An 18,770-nucleotide genomic window follows, 5' to 3' on the forward strand; every position below is an offset into this window, starting at 1 on the left:
CCGTAAATAACACAACACACGAAGACATGAAATCCAATGTAACATCCTAGTTAGGTGCTCTAAAATACTGACCGAGTATGCTAATTGAGTAAGCTAAATTTGGCCTAGTATGAATTAACCAAAGAAGTTTCCCTACGACAGACCGATAGGTGTGTGCATCGAAGGGCTGACCTAGGGCATCCTTCGATCAGTGGACAGTAGGATCAAGAGGCATGGCCACTAGCCATGTTTGATCCGTGGTGCACTGTTCCACAAGCTGAAGTGCGTACTTCTATTGTGACACAAAAAATACAACCCCAAGATTGAACTACCTCCATTCCCAAGAAATAAGACAACAAACCAAGGTCTATCATCTCAAAGGTAGCACTAAGCTTTGCCTTAATTTCTACAAGGCAGCAAAATTTGAGCTTGTGATGAGTAAGTCATCAACGTACAGCAGGATATAGTTGACCCCCTCTGCAGTAGATTGAACATATAAGTTCGGGTCATAAGGGGTAGAATGGTATCCATGAGTCTGTAAAAACTCATCCATCCTATGGAACCAAGACCGCGGAGCTTGCTTCAGCCCATAAAGAGCATTCTGCGAGCAGAATACCTTATCCCATGGATTCCCAAAAGGAGAGTCCGGTGGCTGCTCCACATAGACTTCCTCCTCGAGATAACCATTCAGGAAGGCACTCTTAACATCCATCTAATGTATCGGCCAACCATGGTGGGCGGCTAGTACAAGAAGCAACCGGAAAGATATCAACTCCGTAGTAGGGGCAAAGGTCTCTTTATAATCAATGCCATGCTTCTATCAAAACCCTTGCATTACAAGGCGAGCCTTATACTTGTCTAAAGTCCCATCAACTTTTAGCTTGGTCCTAAAAATCCACTTTGTCCCAATGATTTTCTTGTGGCTCGGACAATCCACCAATGTCCAAGTCTCATTTCGGTCAATACTCTCTAGCTACTTCTCCATGGCCTCTTGCCACTGCCATGTATCCGGCTCAGAATGCGCTATGTAATTGGGTGTAAACAACGATGCAAATAATACCTGAGAAGCAAGCGGGGCAGATCTTCTAGGACCCTCTGGAGTGGAATCCAGTGGTAAGATTCCCGAATCCCGCATGGTCTGCTGATACCAACGAGGTAACGGGTCTCGCGGAGGGAGCCTAGGAGCTAAAGAATCTGCAGGAATGTCAAGAGCGGGAAGTAGACCAGGCTCAGTAGGCACAATCTCCGATGATGTGAAAGGAGGAACCAGATCGAAATCCGGTACAGAGGATTGTACGATATCCCTCTCGTAAAAAATGACGTCCCTCCTAATGATCACCTTATTTGTCCGAGGATTGAACAAAAAATTGGCTTTTGCTTCAGAGGAATATCCTACAAAAATAAGCAGATCAGCTCAGGGAGTGAGCTTTCCTATCTTATCATCAAGCATGTGTGTGTGGACATGACACTGAAAGACTCTGAAGCGGGAAATAACATGCCGAGAGCCAAAGAATGTCTCATACGGTCTTCTAAGAAAGAGCTGCAATCAGGTACCAGTTGAGAATGTACACAGAATGTTAACAGCCTCGACCCAAAGACGCTCAAGGTGCTCTGCTGCGAACAGCATAAAGCGTGCCATTTCCATGACTATCCGGTTCTTACACTCTACGGCTCCATTTTGAGAGGGGGAGTTGGTAGAGGTGAGCTGGCGAGAGATGTCATGCTGTTGTAGAAACTCGAAAAATTGAACAGATAACAAGTTTACCCCAAGCTGAGGAACATGATATACATTGTCTAACGAAGCCAAATCCGAACCCTTGTCAATGGCAAAACTGACGCAACCTTGAGTCTGAATCTTGATCGAGGAGTTCTTTCCTACGCGGATCCGCCCGGCTGCAGGGGCTTGCGTACAGAAGATGTCCTTTATAGGAGTCACGTGATGTGTAGCTCCATTGTCCACAATCCAAATAGGAGCTAAAGTGCTCGACTGTGATGAGTGGGCCTCTGCGAAAACCTTGTCAGGAGGCATCTCACAGATATGGACAAGACTCGCATCTGATGTCTCTATGAAGACGATGTGGGCAGTTGCAGACCAGCCAGACAAGCCCTCTGGAGTTGAGAATGTTGTCGACTAAGATGGCTAACCAATGGCAGTGTGAGTCTGAGCTTTAAGCTGCCCCTTGCCATCACCCTACCTCCCCTGCTAGGGGTTGCTTGATTGAGCGGATGAGGTCTGAGACTTAGGTTTTGTTATTGTGTCTCTTGCCTTTGATCGACACTCGTCGTCAAAATGGCCATCCTTTTGATAATGTTAACAATACCTATTCGTTTTAAGTACATTCTACCACCCTGGTTTGAGTTGTGACTGGGAGTTTCCTTGTGATTCTTCGGATTGATTTTGTTTTTTATTTTGATTGGATGTTTGATTTTCTTTGCCCTTCCCTTGTTGCCCCTTCTGAAAATGAGCAACAAGAGCCCCCTTTGGGAGATTATTCATATGAAATTGATCAAACCACCGTGCATAACACAACAGTTGACACTCAAATTCATAGAAAGTAAGCATTGTAGGCTTTGAAACTATACCTTCCACAAAATTGAAGTATTTCCTGGGAAGTTTGTTTAGAAACAATGTGACCCGATCATCAGAGGACTTGGGAGTCCCCGTAGTGAAGAATTTGGCAAGAAGACGCCGATACTTAGCCAACTTGACTTTCAAGTCATCCCAGTTAGAGATTTTGAAATTTTGAAGCTCATGGTCAAGATTCATACGACAGGTCCTATCCCGGGCCACATAACAGTCAATCAAGTGTACCCATCGCTCTGACGCTAAGTCAAAATGTTGAAGCTGAGAATGGAACTCAAGCAATAAGCCCTTCCCTGCATCAACTTGACAATAGCGAAGCCATTCCTGGCCTTCCATGAGCGGACGACATTGTAGGGAACAAGTGTAGGATCAGGTTGGGGTTCCAACCCCTGCACAAGATCCCATAGGTTTTGTGAGTCAAGGACATGTTTCATTAAGTTCGACCAAGTGGTAAAGTTTGACATGTTAAAACGAGTCTTGCCATTGAATGCATGCTTAGCAGAAGATGTGGTAGAACCATGAGGTGTCGGGAAAGTGGGGTAAGATGGATTGGTGGAATAAGATGGTGGTGGTGGTAGAGGGGTCTGATAAGAAGAAGCAGAGGAAAGAGGTGGATAGGCAAAAATGGGTTGTGAATATCCAATGAGTGTCGATAGAGACAGAGGCATTGGAACATGAATGTTTCCATAAGGTGCTGGTGTAGGTGAAGACACTGGGACACGGAAGCCCTATCCAAAGTTCGGCTAGGGCACATGAAGATGACCAAAAGGTCCACTAGGTAAGGCCATAGAGGCAAATTGTGGTACTAACTAATCCACACTCCGGAGAGACCGGGAGGGATACCCATGCTGTAATAATACTGAAAGTATGTGAGAAGAAGATAGACCACCACCTAGTTGAGGCAAGGATGAGGTCCTAAAAGGTGTGCCTAGGTTTCCACCCCCCGGTGTGATGTGCGGTGCAACATGAGGTGTCTGAAATGGGAATGTGAATGATGTGAATGGAAGTGGAGAAGCAACGGAAGAAGATGATGGGATGGGTGGGTTTTGAATTTGTGGAGTGAAAGGTGTGCCTAGGTTTCCACCCCCGGTGTGATGTGCGTTGCAACATGAGGTGTCTGAAATGGGAATGTGAATTATGTGAATGAAAGTGGAGAAGCAACGGAAGAAGATGGTGGGATGGGTGGGTTTTGAACTTGTGGAGTGAAAGGTGAAGATGCATTTTGTTCATTTTTTCCATTTAATGATTGAAAATGAAAAGATGATGATGAAGATGCACCATGTAATGAAGGAATAGAAACACCAAATTCATTCTAATTTTGAGAAGTAAACTGAAAAGAATAAAGGGTAGAAGAAGAAATACCTGGCTTTTTCTTATAATCCCCACGATGTGTGTTAAAAAACAAGAATTGGTCCTCAAGAGAACCTTTTCCGTAGTCGACAGACTGTACTCTTTCTTCCTCGTAAATTCTACCAGTATATTGCAAAACAAAAGACGAACCTAAAGTACCTTGCACCGGAGTAGATGGAAGAGGATGAAAGAATGGAATATACTCCGAATCTCTTTCTCCAATAGGAGGGCCCATCCTTGATGGAGATCTCAATGGCCCTGCAACATCATCAAACTTACGTGCAAAATCTAAAGAGAGAAAATCATGTATACCTTCATTGAGTACCTTTTCTTGAAGGGAAATCCTTCGCTCGAGCTCCTCAATCTTGTCTGTAAGCCATGATCATGTGATATTCTTCATCAGACAGCTTACATAACTTTGTTTCTTCCTTATGGTCAGAAGTGTCTTCCACCATGTCGGAACTTTGTGGAGCAAGTTGATCTGCCCCCACTCGCTCGATTCTCGGCATAGATGTTTCAAGAGACTAAACTGGTGTTGTTATGTTCGAAGTCATCTAAACCTACTGTTGTTCTTGCTTCTGCGGAGAGCTTCCAAATCAAGGCCTAGGTTTCTCTTAGAGAACCTTCCTCTGATACCATGTAAAGAAATACCCTAATACAGAAACATACACAAAAACCGTACGACAAAGCACAGACTGATAAAAAAACACAGTTAGGGTTAGGGTAACTCAGAGACAATGACCATAGAAAATTAATGAAGTGATATGACTCCTGAATATACAAGGCTCATGTAGCAAACACACTATGCAATGAATGGATATTGAACCTCGAACTCTTGTAACTCAAGAATCAGGTCAAGGGTAATGAGCTGGAGAGTGTGTCGTACTCCGAACAGATCCCAATCGCAGCAAGGCAGTCTCCGGATATCGAACAATAGTAAACGCAGCATGTGTATGGTTGGACCTAAAGCGGCTAGAGAAAGAGTGTGTAGTAAACGCAAACTGTAGAGAGAGAAAAACAGCAAACGCAGTCTATGGAGAGAGAAAATCAGCTGAACGAAGGCAGAGGAGAGAGAAAATCTGCAAACGCATGTAATGAAGAGAAAATCTGCTGCGACATACTGAGAGAGAAAAACAGCACCAACAGCAAGGAGGAGAGAGAAAACTAAGCAAGCGGCACCTGGAGAGTGTCAACAACAATCACTCTACTGTAAACAGTTGCAAACTGCGGGTGGAAGGCTGGAAACAGGCGCCAGACTGTAGATGACAACAAGGGACAATTGAGATTGCAATGTCCTCCGCGAAAGGGGTGTGGGCAGTAAGCTAAAAACACCTGAAACCTGCAAAAATGAGATGTGTAGCTGAATGGAGAGCAGCATACCTATTTATAGAAAGTTTGGGCCCTCCCAAGTGAATTTGTGCTTATGGAACACAGACACTCTCTAGGAACGCATTTCTCTTAAATAAACAAGGTTACTTCATTAATTAAGCATGTTTTGGGGCTGTTTAAGTGAAGCTAATGCATTTTTAGCTCAACATGTATTATGGGCATTTGTAACTTCATCCACACTGTCAAGATGACATAATTGTAAAAGGGCACTTAGACAAGTGAACAATTCCCTTGCGAGGACACTGTCTAAGTGGCACCATTGTATCGCATTCTGCATGAGCATGGATACTTACATCTTCCTTTGCATTACCCCATGCATCAGCATTCTATTCATGTAAACATGCATTTGTATACATTTATCCCTTTTCAGACACCCTTGGAGTGGTCAACTTTGAATCCACCATACTCGTAGCATTGCACATGGCAATCTCTGAAGGCCATTTATTCTCTATGTTTGCATGATGGCTTTGTTTGTCTTGCTTGCTCCCACCGTATTGTCTCTCTCTCTACATATTCTCCATATGATTGGCACACGTACACCCACACTTAGGAATCCCTAGACACTTATCCTAGTAGTGTGGGGGATTTTTTGCTTGTTTTATGCAAGTAATGGGGCTATCCATCCTTTTTTACCGTACTTTAGGGCACAATGACTCAATGGGATGAAAACTTATTTCAGACCATCACTTAATGCTAAATCTTTTAAACAAATTAAAACAAAGCCTTTTTCTTTTTAAACACACACACACAATCTACTATTGATTCCATCCACCTTTGTAGGACTTGGTAGGCCCCTGGGCAACCAACGCGTACCCTTGGTCCAATGCCCTAGCCTCTCTCAAGTGATTACTCAGGCTCCCTTGGTAAGATAATAATCACCTCTAAGTCTCGGTAGGTTACTAGGGAGCCGACATGTACTCTTTGCCCAATGCCCTGGATACTTTGGGATGGGACGCCTTGGAGTAAAACAAAATAACTATTAAGGGTTTATTTCTCATGGCTCAAATTTGGACTTGAGATGAGGGATTGAGCTAAATTTGCATTAACCTGACTTAAACAGCCCCAAAAAACATGCTTAATTAATAAAGAAAGCCTCTTATTCTAAAAAGAAACGTGATCCTAGAGAGTTACTGTATACCATATGCAAAACCCTAATTTGGGTGTCCCAAACTTTCTATAAATAGACAAGCAGCCCACCACTCTCTCTTAATCTCGTTTTTGCACCTTTCAAGAGCCATATCTTTGCCGCCCACACCCCATTTACAAAACTCCAAAACACGCTTAATTAATGAAGAAAATCTCTTATTCTAAAAAGAAATGCAATCCTAGACAATTCTTGTGTTCCATATATAAAACCCTAATCTGGATACCCTAAACTTTCTATAAATATGCATACTGTAACTAGCCTTCCTTCTATGGATAAGTGGTAAAATTCCCTAATTACAACTTAGTTACAGTGGTAACATTTATTACAAAATTGAGAAATGCAAATTAACTTACAATCTTGGACAATGGATACCCTATTGGCTCCAAAATTAACGCCCCTTTCGGTATTTATTTAACTTAATTGGAAAAAAAGTTAATGTACAATGGGATTCTCCCAATCCCTATCGATATTCCAACTCCCCTTGCTGTCCAAAATAACCGGCAAGTCTTCAATCTGATTTGCCCCTTGATTTGGCCATTCAATTGGCCTTCACTCGCTTTGATAGAGATGAAAAATGCCCAAATTCATTGATTTGCTGGTCCCTCCATCTTAATTTGACTGAAAACAACTTCAGTCCTGTTGAATCCAAGTCTTGGAGCTTCCAATATTCGGCACACTTCCCGCGGCTACTGCTAAACCCTAATTTCTGTTGCAAATTAGGGTTTACAGCAAAGAAATCTGAAATTTCTCAACCTCTGGTCATCTCAATGTTGTAATCTTCATAGCAAGGTTGTGGAAAGGCTGGAAGATGAGAGAGAATGCTGAGGAGAGAGAAAATTCAAACTTTCTTCGCAAAGAATTGAAAAAAATCTGTCATTTACTGTTGCTACCATGTTCCAATAGCTTGTAGATGCAAAGAACTGAAGAAAATCAATCATTTACTGCTACTGCCCTGTCTCAACAGCCTATAGATGCTGTCATCTGCTGTTGATTGGTCTTCTCCTACCCTTGGCTGCCTTAGAAGGTCCTCCAATGGCTGCAAATCCACCAACAGCATCTCCTCCCTCTCTCTTGCAAGGTAAATACACTAAACTGCCTCTCTCCAGCCTCTAAAGACGTTTTTCAGTCTTGCATGGGCATTTTTGACAAGTGGCAACCTCCCCAAATGGTTTTTCCAGACATTATCCATAATTAAATATTAATTTTCAATCCTTAAATACTGAATATTAATCTTAGAATTATTTCGATGCCCTCAAAAATAATCTAACTGGCCAATAATTAAAATTGGCTAGGCAACTTCCATTCCCAAGCGTCTCTGCACCAACTTTGACCATTAAATTGGTGTTAGGTATCATTAAACGCCACTTCTCTAGTGTCACCAACTAACATTTATGGCCAAATGAATGACCTAGGCCAACAACTGATACCAGATACCACCAAGTACCTGTGCGGCATAACTTATGGCAACTTTTGTCTTTGGCATCCCATGATTTCCTCGGGTCTTGGGGTGGTAAAATTACTCTAATCCTTGTTACACCTCACATGTACAACATTTACTTAACCATGTGATTAAAAATTAATCCACGTGTCAAGTGAGGTTTCAAAAATATATGTCCTCATGACACATGCAACCCACCACTCTCTCTTAATCTCATTTTTGTAGGTTTTAGGAGCCGTATCTTTGCTGCCCACACTCCGTTCACGGAGGACATCGCGATCAGAGCTTCCCCTAGCCATCTGCTACCATCTGGCACCTAATTTCAACCTTCGCCACCTGTTTGCAACTGTCGCCTGGTACCCTAAAGATGTCGCCTACTATCTAAGTGCTGCATTTGATGTTGATGTCAACATTTAGTGTTGTCGCCCTAATCTTTTCTCTCCTTCACAAGCTACGTTTACAGTTTCTGGCTGCCTCCTTAATCTTCTCTCTCCTCCACACGGTGCGTTTGCACCTAACAGCTGTTGCCAAATTTCTCTCTCCTCAAGTACCTACGTTTTTAGTCTTTCTTTCTCCTACATTGCTGTTTGAATTAGATCCAACCTTGGCTGTGTTTGTTGGTGTACGACACTCGAAGACTACCTTTGTTGCAATTCAAGATCCATTCAGAGTACAACACACTCTACAACTCATAACCTCAGCCTTGATCCCAAAGATAAGAGAGTTCAAGGTTCAATATTCACTACATAGTGTGTTTACTACATGAGCATTGTATATTCATTATTCATTCACTTTATTATTCATTGTGTTCATTGTCTCTGAGTTACCCTAACCCTAACTGTGTTCTTTGTTTATCAGTTTGTGCTTTGTCATACAATTAGTTTCGTGTTTTTTGCATTTAAAGCATTTTTTCACAATACTGACTCCGACATGGGCATTGAGGAGTTTTCATGTGATATTGTTAGCAGGATTGTCAGCTCATGTATGAGTTTATGCATGCCTGATGAGCTCGGTACGTTCGTAGTCATTTTAAGCATTTTTATCGCAATCATTTCATGTGGTTTTTGGCATTTTATGCCAATTAGCCAGCATCCGACCAGCTGCTGGCTATGGCTTATTTTGGGCCTATTTATTGTTGGGCTCCTCCTCCTCCTCACTCATCATCATTCATCAAGTGGGCTTCCCGTTGGAGAGAGGAGCAGGTGCCAATGACTCACTATTGTACACGACTATCTTGTGGTTGGTATATGGATTCCGTTTCCTAGGCACATCTCTGAGTTCTCTTCCTCTGTAGTGTTCTTTTTTTTCTCTCTTCTATCTTGTGTTCAACAATTTATTTCAACACTTGTCTATGCTTCCATTGTTGCACCACTTCTAACATGGTATCAAATTGCAGGATCTAGGCTCCTGCCACGCGTTTCTCTGTTGATTACAAGCCGTCTACACCCCTACTGATTTGGTGACTGCTCCCTGCTGCAAATCGACTTGCTGTTGCCTGCGTTTTTAACATTTAATGCGTGTACTGCCAAGCAGCCTGCATCAGCATTTCAGGTCTGTCCAGCCTGCATTTTCAGTTTTTTGAATATTTTATTGCTGCATTTTCAGCATTTACTGCCCTCTGAGACTAGGCCACTGCACCTATTGACCTTTGACCTTGTCTCATCTATTTTCCATTTTCTGCAGTCAATTTTTTGTGAATCAACCTATGAATACCACATGTGAACTCTCTTATTGTGCAGTCTTTGCTATTTGGTTAGCTATCTTCTCTCTCTATCTTCTCTTCTTATCCTCTCCATATATGTCCTCTGTGCACTTCTACAAATGATAAGTCACATGGACCTAACTATCTTACATGGAGTGCTGTGATGAAAGACTGGTTTGTGCAAAAGCGGATTTGGTACATTGTTTGTGGAGCCATTCCTCGACCTCAATATCCTTTTCCACTTCCCAAAGATTTTGAAAAGGAAAACCAGGAGGAAGCTGTGCTTACATCGGATTCCAATGATACGGGTGCCTATTTTGCTCTTCTTCACCATATTTCTTAAAGACGTTCTATCGACGGTTACCTCCTGTAGGACCTCTCCTAAAGTATAGTCAAAGCTTCAAATGTATGAAGCACCTTCCACTATGTGTGCAATGACCCTTTATGACCAACTTCAACAGATGCAATTTGAGCCTAAGTATACTATTCAATCATTTTTGGCATGTCCCATGGCAATGGTACTCTACAAGCTCCCCCCGGAGTTTGATGGAGTGACAAATGCTTTGCGGGTGCAAACATCATCTACACCTGTGAGTTTTACACATATGTCCTCACCGTTGCTTGAGCATGAGGCATCTTTGCATTTAAGGGAGGATTCCCTCTCACTATGGAGGTTCCAGTGAGGCCTTTACAACTTTAGAGAGGGGTGACAGGAAGAAGCCAAATGCCCAGTGTTATCACTGTGGCAAGAAGGAATACTTGCAGAAGGAACGCAAGGAGTTAGCAGCCTCATGGAAGAAGGAGAAGAAGAAGAAGAAGCAAGATGCAAACTCCTCCAATGCATCCTCTTCCTTAGACTCTGACTATGATCCTCCAGTCAAGGCGAAGTCTAAGATGGGGACGAGATCCGCTTCTTCGGATCAAGGGAAGGGCTTAGTGGCCCCTTCCTCTATTGCTTTCTAGTTCAAGTGATGCAGTCATCCCTCACGACTCTCCAATGCCAGAGAGGGAGTGTGAGAGGGTGGTGAGATGGGGTTGATAAACCTCATCTATACATGTATACAAGTGCACACGTTCCAGAGAGGAATGTCCTTGACACATCGATCGAAATCTAGCAAATAAAAACCGTGAAGTTGGGATTGACATCAGGTTCATGATAGGCTAGTATTTGACAAAAGAGCAAGATTGGCTCCTAGTTTGAGCTCACATGAGGGCACACTTTAGTAATATGGCCAAAGGCAAAGAATCCATGGTAACGTGTGTTCAAAGGAATTTTTGACAAGATGGTCTTGTATGCTACTGCAAAACATTAATGATGGACACAGCGACATGCTATGGTTCTTCTCTATTTTCAAGAGCTAGTACGATTGATATCGACATTAGGTTTTCTTGGAGGGACCTTGGTGATGGCTTGATCACCCACTGCCTGGGTATCCATGGTTCTACTCTGGTGGTTCTATTTTGTATGGACTATGATGAGTCATTATCATTGTATCATTGTACTATATTAGATCACCCATGATCTAAGAGAGAGTGTTAGTAGGATTGTCAGCTCATGTGTGATTTTGTGCATGCCTGATGCGCTAGGCACATTTGTAGTCCTTTCAAGCATTTTTATTGTGGTAATTTCATGTGGTTTTTGGCATTTTATGCCAGTCAATCACAACATGTAATGCTAGCCAACCAACTACTGGTTATGGCTTATTTTGGGCCTATTTATTGTTGGGCTCCTCCTCCTCCTCAATCATCATCATTCATTTGGTGGACTTCCCGCTGGAGAGAGGAGCCGGTGCAAGTGACCATGCAACCAGTGACTCACTGTTGTACGCGATTGTCTTGTGTTTGGCATATGAATTCCATTTCCCGAGCACATCTCTGAGTTCTCTTCCTTTGCAGAGTTCTTTTCTCTCTCTCTTTTGTATTGTGTTCAACAGGTTATTTCAGCACTTGCCTATGCTTTCATTGCTACACCACTTCTGACGAATACCCCTCCCTCCACTCCCTCTTCTACTCAAGTTCAAGAGGCCACCTCAAGGTGCCGTCTAGCTTCTATTCCATTGGAGCCCCAGATACCTTCTTCAACACCACTAGCGGCATTTCCTTCATTATTTGATACTCCAAGGGCCATGATCCATGAGTTTCTTAATTCCCTCCCTCTTACCAAGGGGGATCATCTTTCCTCTCCTTCAGAGGGAGATCCCATTCCTTTATCTTCAGAGCTCATCATCCAATTCTTCACACACCTTTTACCTTCTTGGGGTGGTTGACATCTCCATGCCATCTCACCCATTGAGACATCTCCATGCCATCTTACCCATTCATTCCCATTGATACCTAGGATCTACAAGTTCTTCCTAGTTCGAGGCCTTGGATGTCAACCATGACTTGGTGGCTAGGCCTTTGTATTCCTTCCAACATTGAGTCACGGAGCTTGTGGCTTCTCTCTCGTGGTCGAGTGTCGGGTACTATTAGCTCATTATGTCTATTATTCTTCACTATAGGTTACCTTACAAGTGGAACAGTGGGATTACAAGGTTTATCTTCTTCTCTCACACACACCTCTTATGGCTCCTTTTTGGGGCCTGAGAGGGGGTGTTGAGAACCCCATTTATTAGCTACATTTCTTTTCATTAATTCATTCCAGTTTCGCACTTACAGCCCCAAAAAGGGCTGGCCACTCACATTCTAAGACGCCACTCAAGACTGTTTGTGCCTATAAATAGGGCACTAACTCCTCCGATTTGATACACTCTCATTCATTCATTCACTCACTCTTTCTATCTGATCACTCGATTCTATCAACCTTTCTCCATTCCTTAGGCTCTCCACTGTTGTCTACAACCCTACTTGGAGGAAACTCGGTTCATGGATGATTCTATATATTTGTCTACTACGTCTAGCACCCTGTGCCACTCACACCAGGCTGCATTTACAATGCAGATGCTGCCACCCAGCTCTTCTTCACCTTCTAGCTGATTGGCAACATCAAGATTGCTACAAGCAACACCCTTTTCATTAGGCAATATTTGCATTTTACAGTGCAACCCCTTTGTGGCATCTCACTCGACTTCGACTAGCAGTTTACACCCTTGTATGCTGCATTTTGCTGTCGGGAGGCCCTCTACTGCTGCATTTCACCTTGAGGCAGACCACCCTACTGTTCTCAATCTAGAGTTGGGTGGTGGTTGATCTTCTCTCTCCTCTTCAACAGTATCCGAGGCCTGCGTTCCACTCCCTCTACAGCTGTCCATCATTCAGCATTTACCTTCAATACCCTACTACTTGGAGGACTGCGTTTCACTCCCTTCACTATGCAAATTGTCTACAGGTGCTATCACCTGATCAGCCAAGACAGTGCACTCATCTTCAAGCTATTGCTGTATTGTATCACTGTGATTTATTCAGCACTATTCAATGTTCATCATCGTTCTTCGCTCTTCTTCTAAGCGTTTCTACTCCCAATGTTTGCCGTACACTCTGTGTTTCTCCCCACAAACCCTATCCCGTTACTTTTCTTGACAAGCTCCTAAATAACCTGCAGTAAACAAGGGTAGCCCCCGCTGACTCCGAAAAGGCAGCCAGCTAGGGATTCCTCTGCTACTTCTTCACACATCTTAACCGAAGAGGTGATTAAAAAACAAAAGCTGTTGTAAAAGGCTGAAACACAACCTTGTGTTCCATTGAAATCTCCTCTTCATGTTTGCCCACAATCCATCACCCCTGTGACGCTGTCCTAATACCATATCAGAGTGCAGCAGATGTGGAAGCATATAACCGAACTGAAAAGCAAATATGCGAACACAGAGAGAGAGAGAGAGAGAGAGAGAGAGAGAGAGAGAGAGAGTAGAACACTGAAGACTGCAGAGTATGAATGTGGAAGATTGAAGAAGAATATATACAATGGGCTGTCAGAGTATCACCAGCCGGAGCTCTCCTCACCTGCAAAAAACTGAATGTATGTGACCCCTGGGAATGCTGGCCTATAAATAGCCTAAAACAATAACATAAAATGCAGCAGGTCAGCCAGGCTGACAACTGGCCCCGACTGCAGCAAACTAATTAATAAAATAATAAAATAATCAAAAACTGCACTTTGCTGCCACATGGCACCTCTCTGCCCTGCCCAGTTTGCCCTAAATGCACAATAAATGCTGGCAACTGCACTGAAAGCTGTCTGACCCACTCCAAACTGGGAAAATCTGCCCTAAACTGTCCTGACACAGCCTGTGCCAGTCCTGGGGATGACCAAATCTCTAACATAATATGCTGAAGACATATAGCACATAAAGACATCAAGTTAACAAAATGATAACCTTGATAATGGCCAACAAGTCACATTTTTCTTGGACTTGGACATGTCTTGACTGACAAATTGAACTCACTTCAGTTCAAGCCCAACCTTAGAAAACAAGAAACTCAAATTTAAACTAAAAGGTGTTCGAAGGGGGAAAAAAAAGCTAAGAGGAGAAATGTTGGGCGCCGCCCGAGGCAATTTAGGCATGGCATACAGCTGGCACAGACAAGCAACCAAAGCAGCGATGTAACAGTCAAACATGGTAACATATGGCAGTCAGACAGGTGGCTGGAGCCTGGCTGGTCAGTTTGTCTTGGGAGACGAGAGATCTAACAATGTGCACAAAGCATATGAACTCCTCAAAAGCAAATGAATGCTCAAATAAAGGGAATGAAAATGGAAGAAAAATCTCAGCACAAGGGAAGTATTCGATATAAGACTGCAGGACAGCAGTGGAAGGTTGAGAGGCTAGAGTAGAAATGATAGCATGGCAGGCTACGAATCTGCAGATTGTGGAAGGCAGCAGCAGCAGCAACTTGCAAGCCTGTCAGGATCAGCAAAACAACACAGATTTAATGGCATGGCAGGCTGAAGAAGCTGCAATTTGGGGCAGGAACAGCAGTGTGGGTGTCTTGAACAGCAGCTGGAGCAGGTCTGATGACATAGAAGTAGAAGGATGGCTGCAACAATCATGGATGTCTCCCAAAGTTAGAACTGGGCTGCTAAAAACTGTGTCTTGTAGCAGGACAGGAACATCCAGCAGCTAAAGATGATGCCAGGATAGATGGGATTCCCTAGGCAACATGGTAAACCACCAAAGGAGCAAAACAGCCGGTGGGACTGATTAAGCTGTCATGGAGGCTGGGCACTAACGAAGATGGCAATGAGGCACAATGATTGACAGAACGTGGGTGTCACAAAGATGAAGTGTGGTTGCCCCCTTGGCCCCTTTTATAAAGTTTTGTTGAAATTGTCCTACCAAAACTCAAATAAAAGAATCACTTGATTTGTTCGCTTTAGTTCTAGAGCCAAATAAATTGACCAATAATTATGTTTTGGCCTAATTTTTCATTGCTTAAAACCCCCCTTCCATGTCCAAAAGGGAAGAACAGGAAATGACAGCAAGGCCCTTCTCTTTTTTCTTTCAAGCAATCAAAGTCATTAAGTGCATTAACAATAATTGTTGTAAAGGTATTATTTGGCATTTAGTATGCATGGTAGGGCAAATGCCCAATTTTTCCCTATAAAAAGGGTTATACATCATCACCACACATCTCATTCATTTCTTCATCAGTTCAGTCATTCCTCAACACTCGGGGTGAGTTTGGTGGTGGTTTTGGGGGGGGGGGGGCGTGGGGGTGGTGTGAAACCAGCCTTCCTTCCGTGGATGGGTGGTAAATCCCTAATTACAACTTAACTCAACCCCAAGTCAAAAAAGCTTATCTTCATGGGCTACAACACAACCACAAAGGGCTTTCACCTCTATGACCTAAAGAAACCAAAGATTGAGGTGAGTAGGGTTACGATCTTCGATGAGGCTACGGCGTCCAAGGGCCTGATCGATGTTCTTCTGTTGTAGGTGGTTCTTCATCATCAACAAACCTCCCCCTCCGTGGATGGGTGGTAAATCCCTAATTACAACTTAACTCAACCCCAAGTCAAAAAAGCTTATCTTCATGGGCTACAAAACAACCACAAAGGGCTTTCACCTCTATGACCTAAAGAAACCAAAGATTGAGGTGAGTAGGGATACGATCTACGATGAGGCTACAGCGTCCAAGGGCCTGATAGATGTTCTTCTGTTGTAGGTGGTTCTTCATCATCAACAAACCTCCCCCTCTCCCACCCCCCCCCCCCAAACAACCATCAACCCCTCCCCCTCCTTCAAGGTTACTCGTTAGCAACTTTTCATCATCTACAACTCCTCCCTACCCTTCCTCTACTACCCCATCTCCCTCTCCTTCTCCCCTTCAACCCTTGACAACTCCTCCTTCTACCTCGTCATCAAGTATTCCTACCCCTTCCCCATCTCCTTAGGTTTCTTCTAGGGGAATTAAGCTGTCAAAGGGAAAGTCTTCTTCATCAAATGAGGGGGATTTGTCTCCCCTTAGTGAGGGGGAGCCCCTTCCATAGATAGATACATTGCAGATACCAGAGGCTACCTGGTCTCCTTCACAACAAGATGAGCCTATCACCATTCCTGGGTGGTATTAGCAGCTCATGCAAGAGTTAGGGATTGCACATTTTCCTGACACCTATTGGCCTACGCAAGTCAACCAAGATTTAGGCCCAACAAGACAATTCACTCTGTGTAAACTATGCTCTTATGTCACAAATTCTTCATGACCATAAGCCTACTACAATTGCTAAGGCTCTTGCACAATAGGTTTGACATGATGCTATGCAAGCTTAGCTTGATTTTGTGGAGCACAACCTGACTTGGAAGTTGGTTCTACATCCAAAGAAGTAAAAGGTGATTGGTGTGAAGTAGGTCTATAAGACCAAGTATCTTGCAGATGGATCCTTGAACAAGCATAAGCCATGGCTTGTTACCAAGGGATATACACAACAAGCAAGGTTATATTACTCACAAACCTTCGCACCTACAGCTCGAATATCCACTATTCGAGTCATCTTGGCTCTTATAGCTCATTACTATCAGCCTATTTTTCAAATAGATGTCAAGTCTACCTTTCTAAATGGCATCTTGAAGGAGGAGATTCGTATCTCCCAACCTTCTACTTTTCTTCTGCAACAAGGGAAGGAGAACCATGTTTACAGGTTGTAGAAGAGGCTCTATGGCCTCATGGACTGAAGCAAGCTCCTTGAGCCTAGTACCAAAGGATTTATCGATTCTTCTTACAAAGTGGCTTCCATCGATCAGATCATGATCCCAACCTTAATTACACGGTGGAGGGTGATAGGTGTCTCATGGTCTTTTTGTATGTAGATGACCTTATTATCACCGAGAGTGACTCACAGGAGTTTGATTCATAGTGGCATGGGACATTTGGGAACAGGAACGGGAACAAGAACAGGGACCAGGACTAGAATTGCCATTCCCTATCACTATCGAAGGGGACTCTAACAAGGGGAAGGAATTGGGATGGTTTGAGGATAGGCTGAAATTGGGACGAGAAGCTAGAAAATGGCCATTCCATGTCACTATGGGTTGATCAAACTCAGTAGATCTTGAGACAGGAGTTCGAGATGACAGATCTTGGAATCCTACACTCTCTTTCACTTGCTTTGGATATAAAAAGTTCTAATGGCTTTTAGATCCTTCCTAATTATATTGAAGTCTTATACCCTTTCCCTCCTTCATGCACTTCTACATATTAGATAATATGGAAACTATGCAATTTGGCTACCTTTGAGGCTATTGGTTTTATGGTTACACTTACTTTAGAAGACCTCTATGCCAATACCTCTTTGGCAATCTTGTCACTCAAGGATAAGAAAAACCTTGATATGATCTTTCTTGGTTGCACTCACTTAAAGTTTGACTTCATCATGTATTGATAGTTAATTCAATATTTTTCAACCAAAGAGAGAGTGTGTGTGCATGTGTGTTTGTCTATCTACATTATCTATACACCCTTTGCTTTGTCTGCGCAACATAGACAAATACATAAGATGAAGGCCGAGGTGAGAATAATTAATGCCTATGTACACACCCAAAATGGAATGTCTAAAGCTCAATGTACTTATTTTGATCCAAATTAAGCCTCTCTCTCTCTCTCTCTCTCTCTCTCTCTCTCTCTCTCCAAATTAAAACAACATATAGCTCGATCACCTGCAAGAGAGAGGCGAGCTTCACTGTAGCCTGGAGCAAATCTTTGCTGCACAGCACGAAGAATCTCCTCGTCATCCTCTTCCTCCAAAGGGGTCTCTTCCGTCGGCTTGAGAGCGTCAGGTGCAAAGCTTCCAAATCTCTTTTGTACAGCAAGAAGGAGGACTTCGTCATCGTCGACAGAATCGTCATCATCATCGTAATATTCATGAGCCATATCATCGTCTTCAGCTTCATCTCCGTTAAGTCGACATGCCGCCTTAAGAGCTCGAAGATCCTTAGCCAAGTCTTCAACCGCCAAGTTGTTGTCATCATCCTCGTCTTCTGCTTCTTCTTCGCCATCTTTACAATGGCGATCGCTCATTCTCTGCCAGACCTGAACGCAATATCGACAATCCCGACAGCCTTCCTTCAACCCTAAATCTCTTTCGTATATTAACTGAATGTCCGATTGCCTGGAACTAGGAGAGAGCGAAGCTTTCAGAAAAGGAGTGAACGGTTTAAGTAGAGCCCTATTGATAGACCATATTGATATGCCCCACACATGAGCTACTACGAAGACTAATCATGGAGTTTAAGTAGTCGGATTCTTGTTTTCTCGGTAAGAACTCTTCATTTCTCCTCCTTCCCTCTCTCTCTCTCTCTCTATATATCAAAATTTTTAGGTTGTTTCTTCTCTCCCTCTCTTTCTTTTTCTTACCATATGAAGCTACCACGAAGCGGTAAACGAAGTTATTGTAAGATAACCTCGCTTAATAATCTATTTTTCCTTTTTCTCCTCTCCGTTTCTAAGTGCTCTCTCTCTCTCACAATTCCCTATGTTTAGATTTTTTCTCTCTCTTCTCCCCAATTCTCTCTCTCTCTCTCTCTCTCTCTCTCTCTCTCTCTCTCTCTCTCTCTCTCTCTCAACATTATAAAATTTGTAATAAAGAATGCCAAATACATATGCAATCTCATCTATACACGACCATAAGAAAACACGTGCTTGTTTCACATAATAATTAGAAATTGCGCTCTCTCTCTCTCTCTCTCTCTCTCTCTCTCTCTCTCTCTCTCTCTCTCTCTCTCTCTCTCTCTCTCATCAAACTTCAAAC

The 18,770-nt window shown here is 43.1% G+C and overlaps 1 protein-coding gene across 3 annotated transcripts in view; it reads right to left on the reverse strand.

Annotated features, from left to right (window-relative positions):
* Window positions 1-18,292, reverse strand: part of LOC148025173 (uncharacterized) — a 58,772-nt gene extending 40,480 nt beyond the window's left edge. For all 3 annotated transcript variants that reach the window (XM_087694941.1, XM_087694940.1, XM_087694939.1), the window contains exon 1: window positions 17,680-18,292. In XM_087694941.1, coding sequence (XP_087551067.1) covers window positions 17,680-18,040 — 361 coding nt within the window. In that variant the 5' untranslated portion in view covers window positions 18,041-18,292. The remainder of the gene's footprint in view (window positions 1-17,679) is intronic.
* Between the last annotated feature and the right edge of the window lie 478 nt (window positions 18,293-18,770).

Source organism: Lygodium microphyllum, chromosome 15 (genome assembly GCF_053477565.2).
Source record: "Lygodium microphyllum isolate KBCC chromosome 15, Lygodium_microphyllum_v1.1.10, whole genome shotgun sequence".
Taxonomy (NCBI): domain Eukaryota; kingdom Viridiplantae; phylum Streptophyta; class Polypodiopsida; order Schizaeales; family Lygodiaceae; genus Lygodium; species Lygodium microphyllum.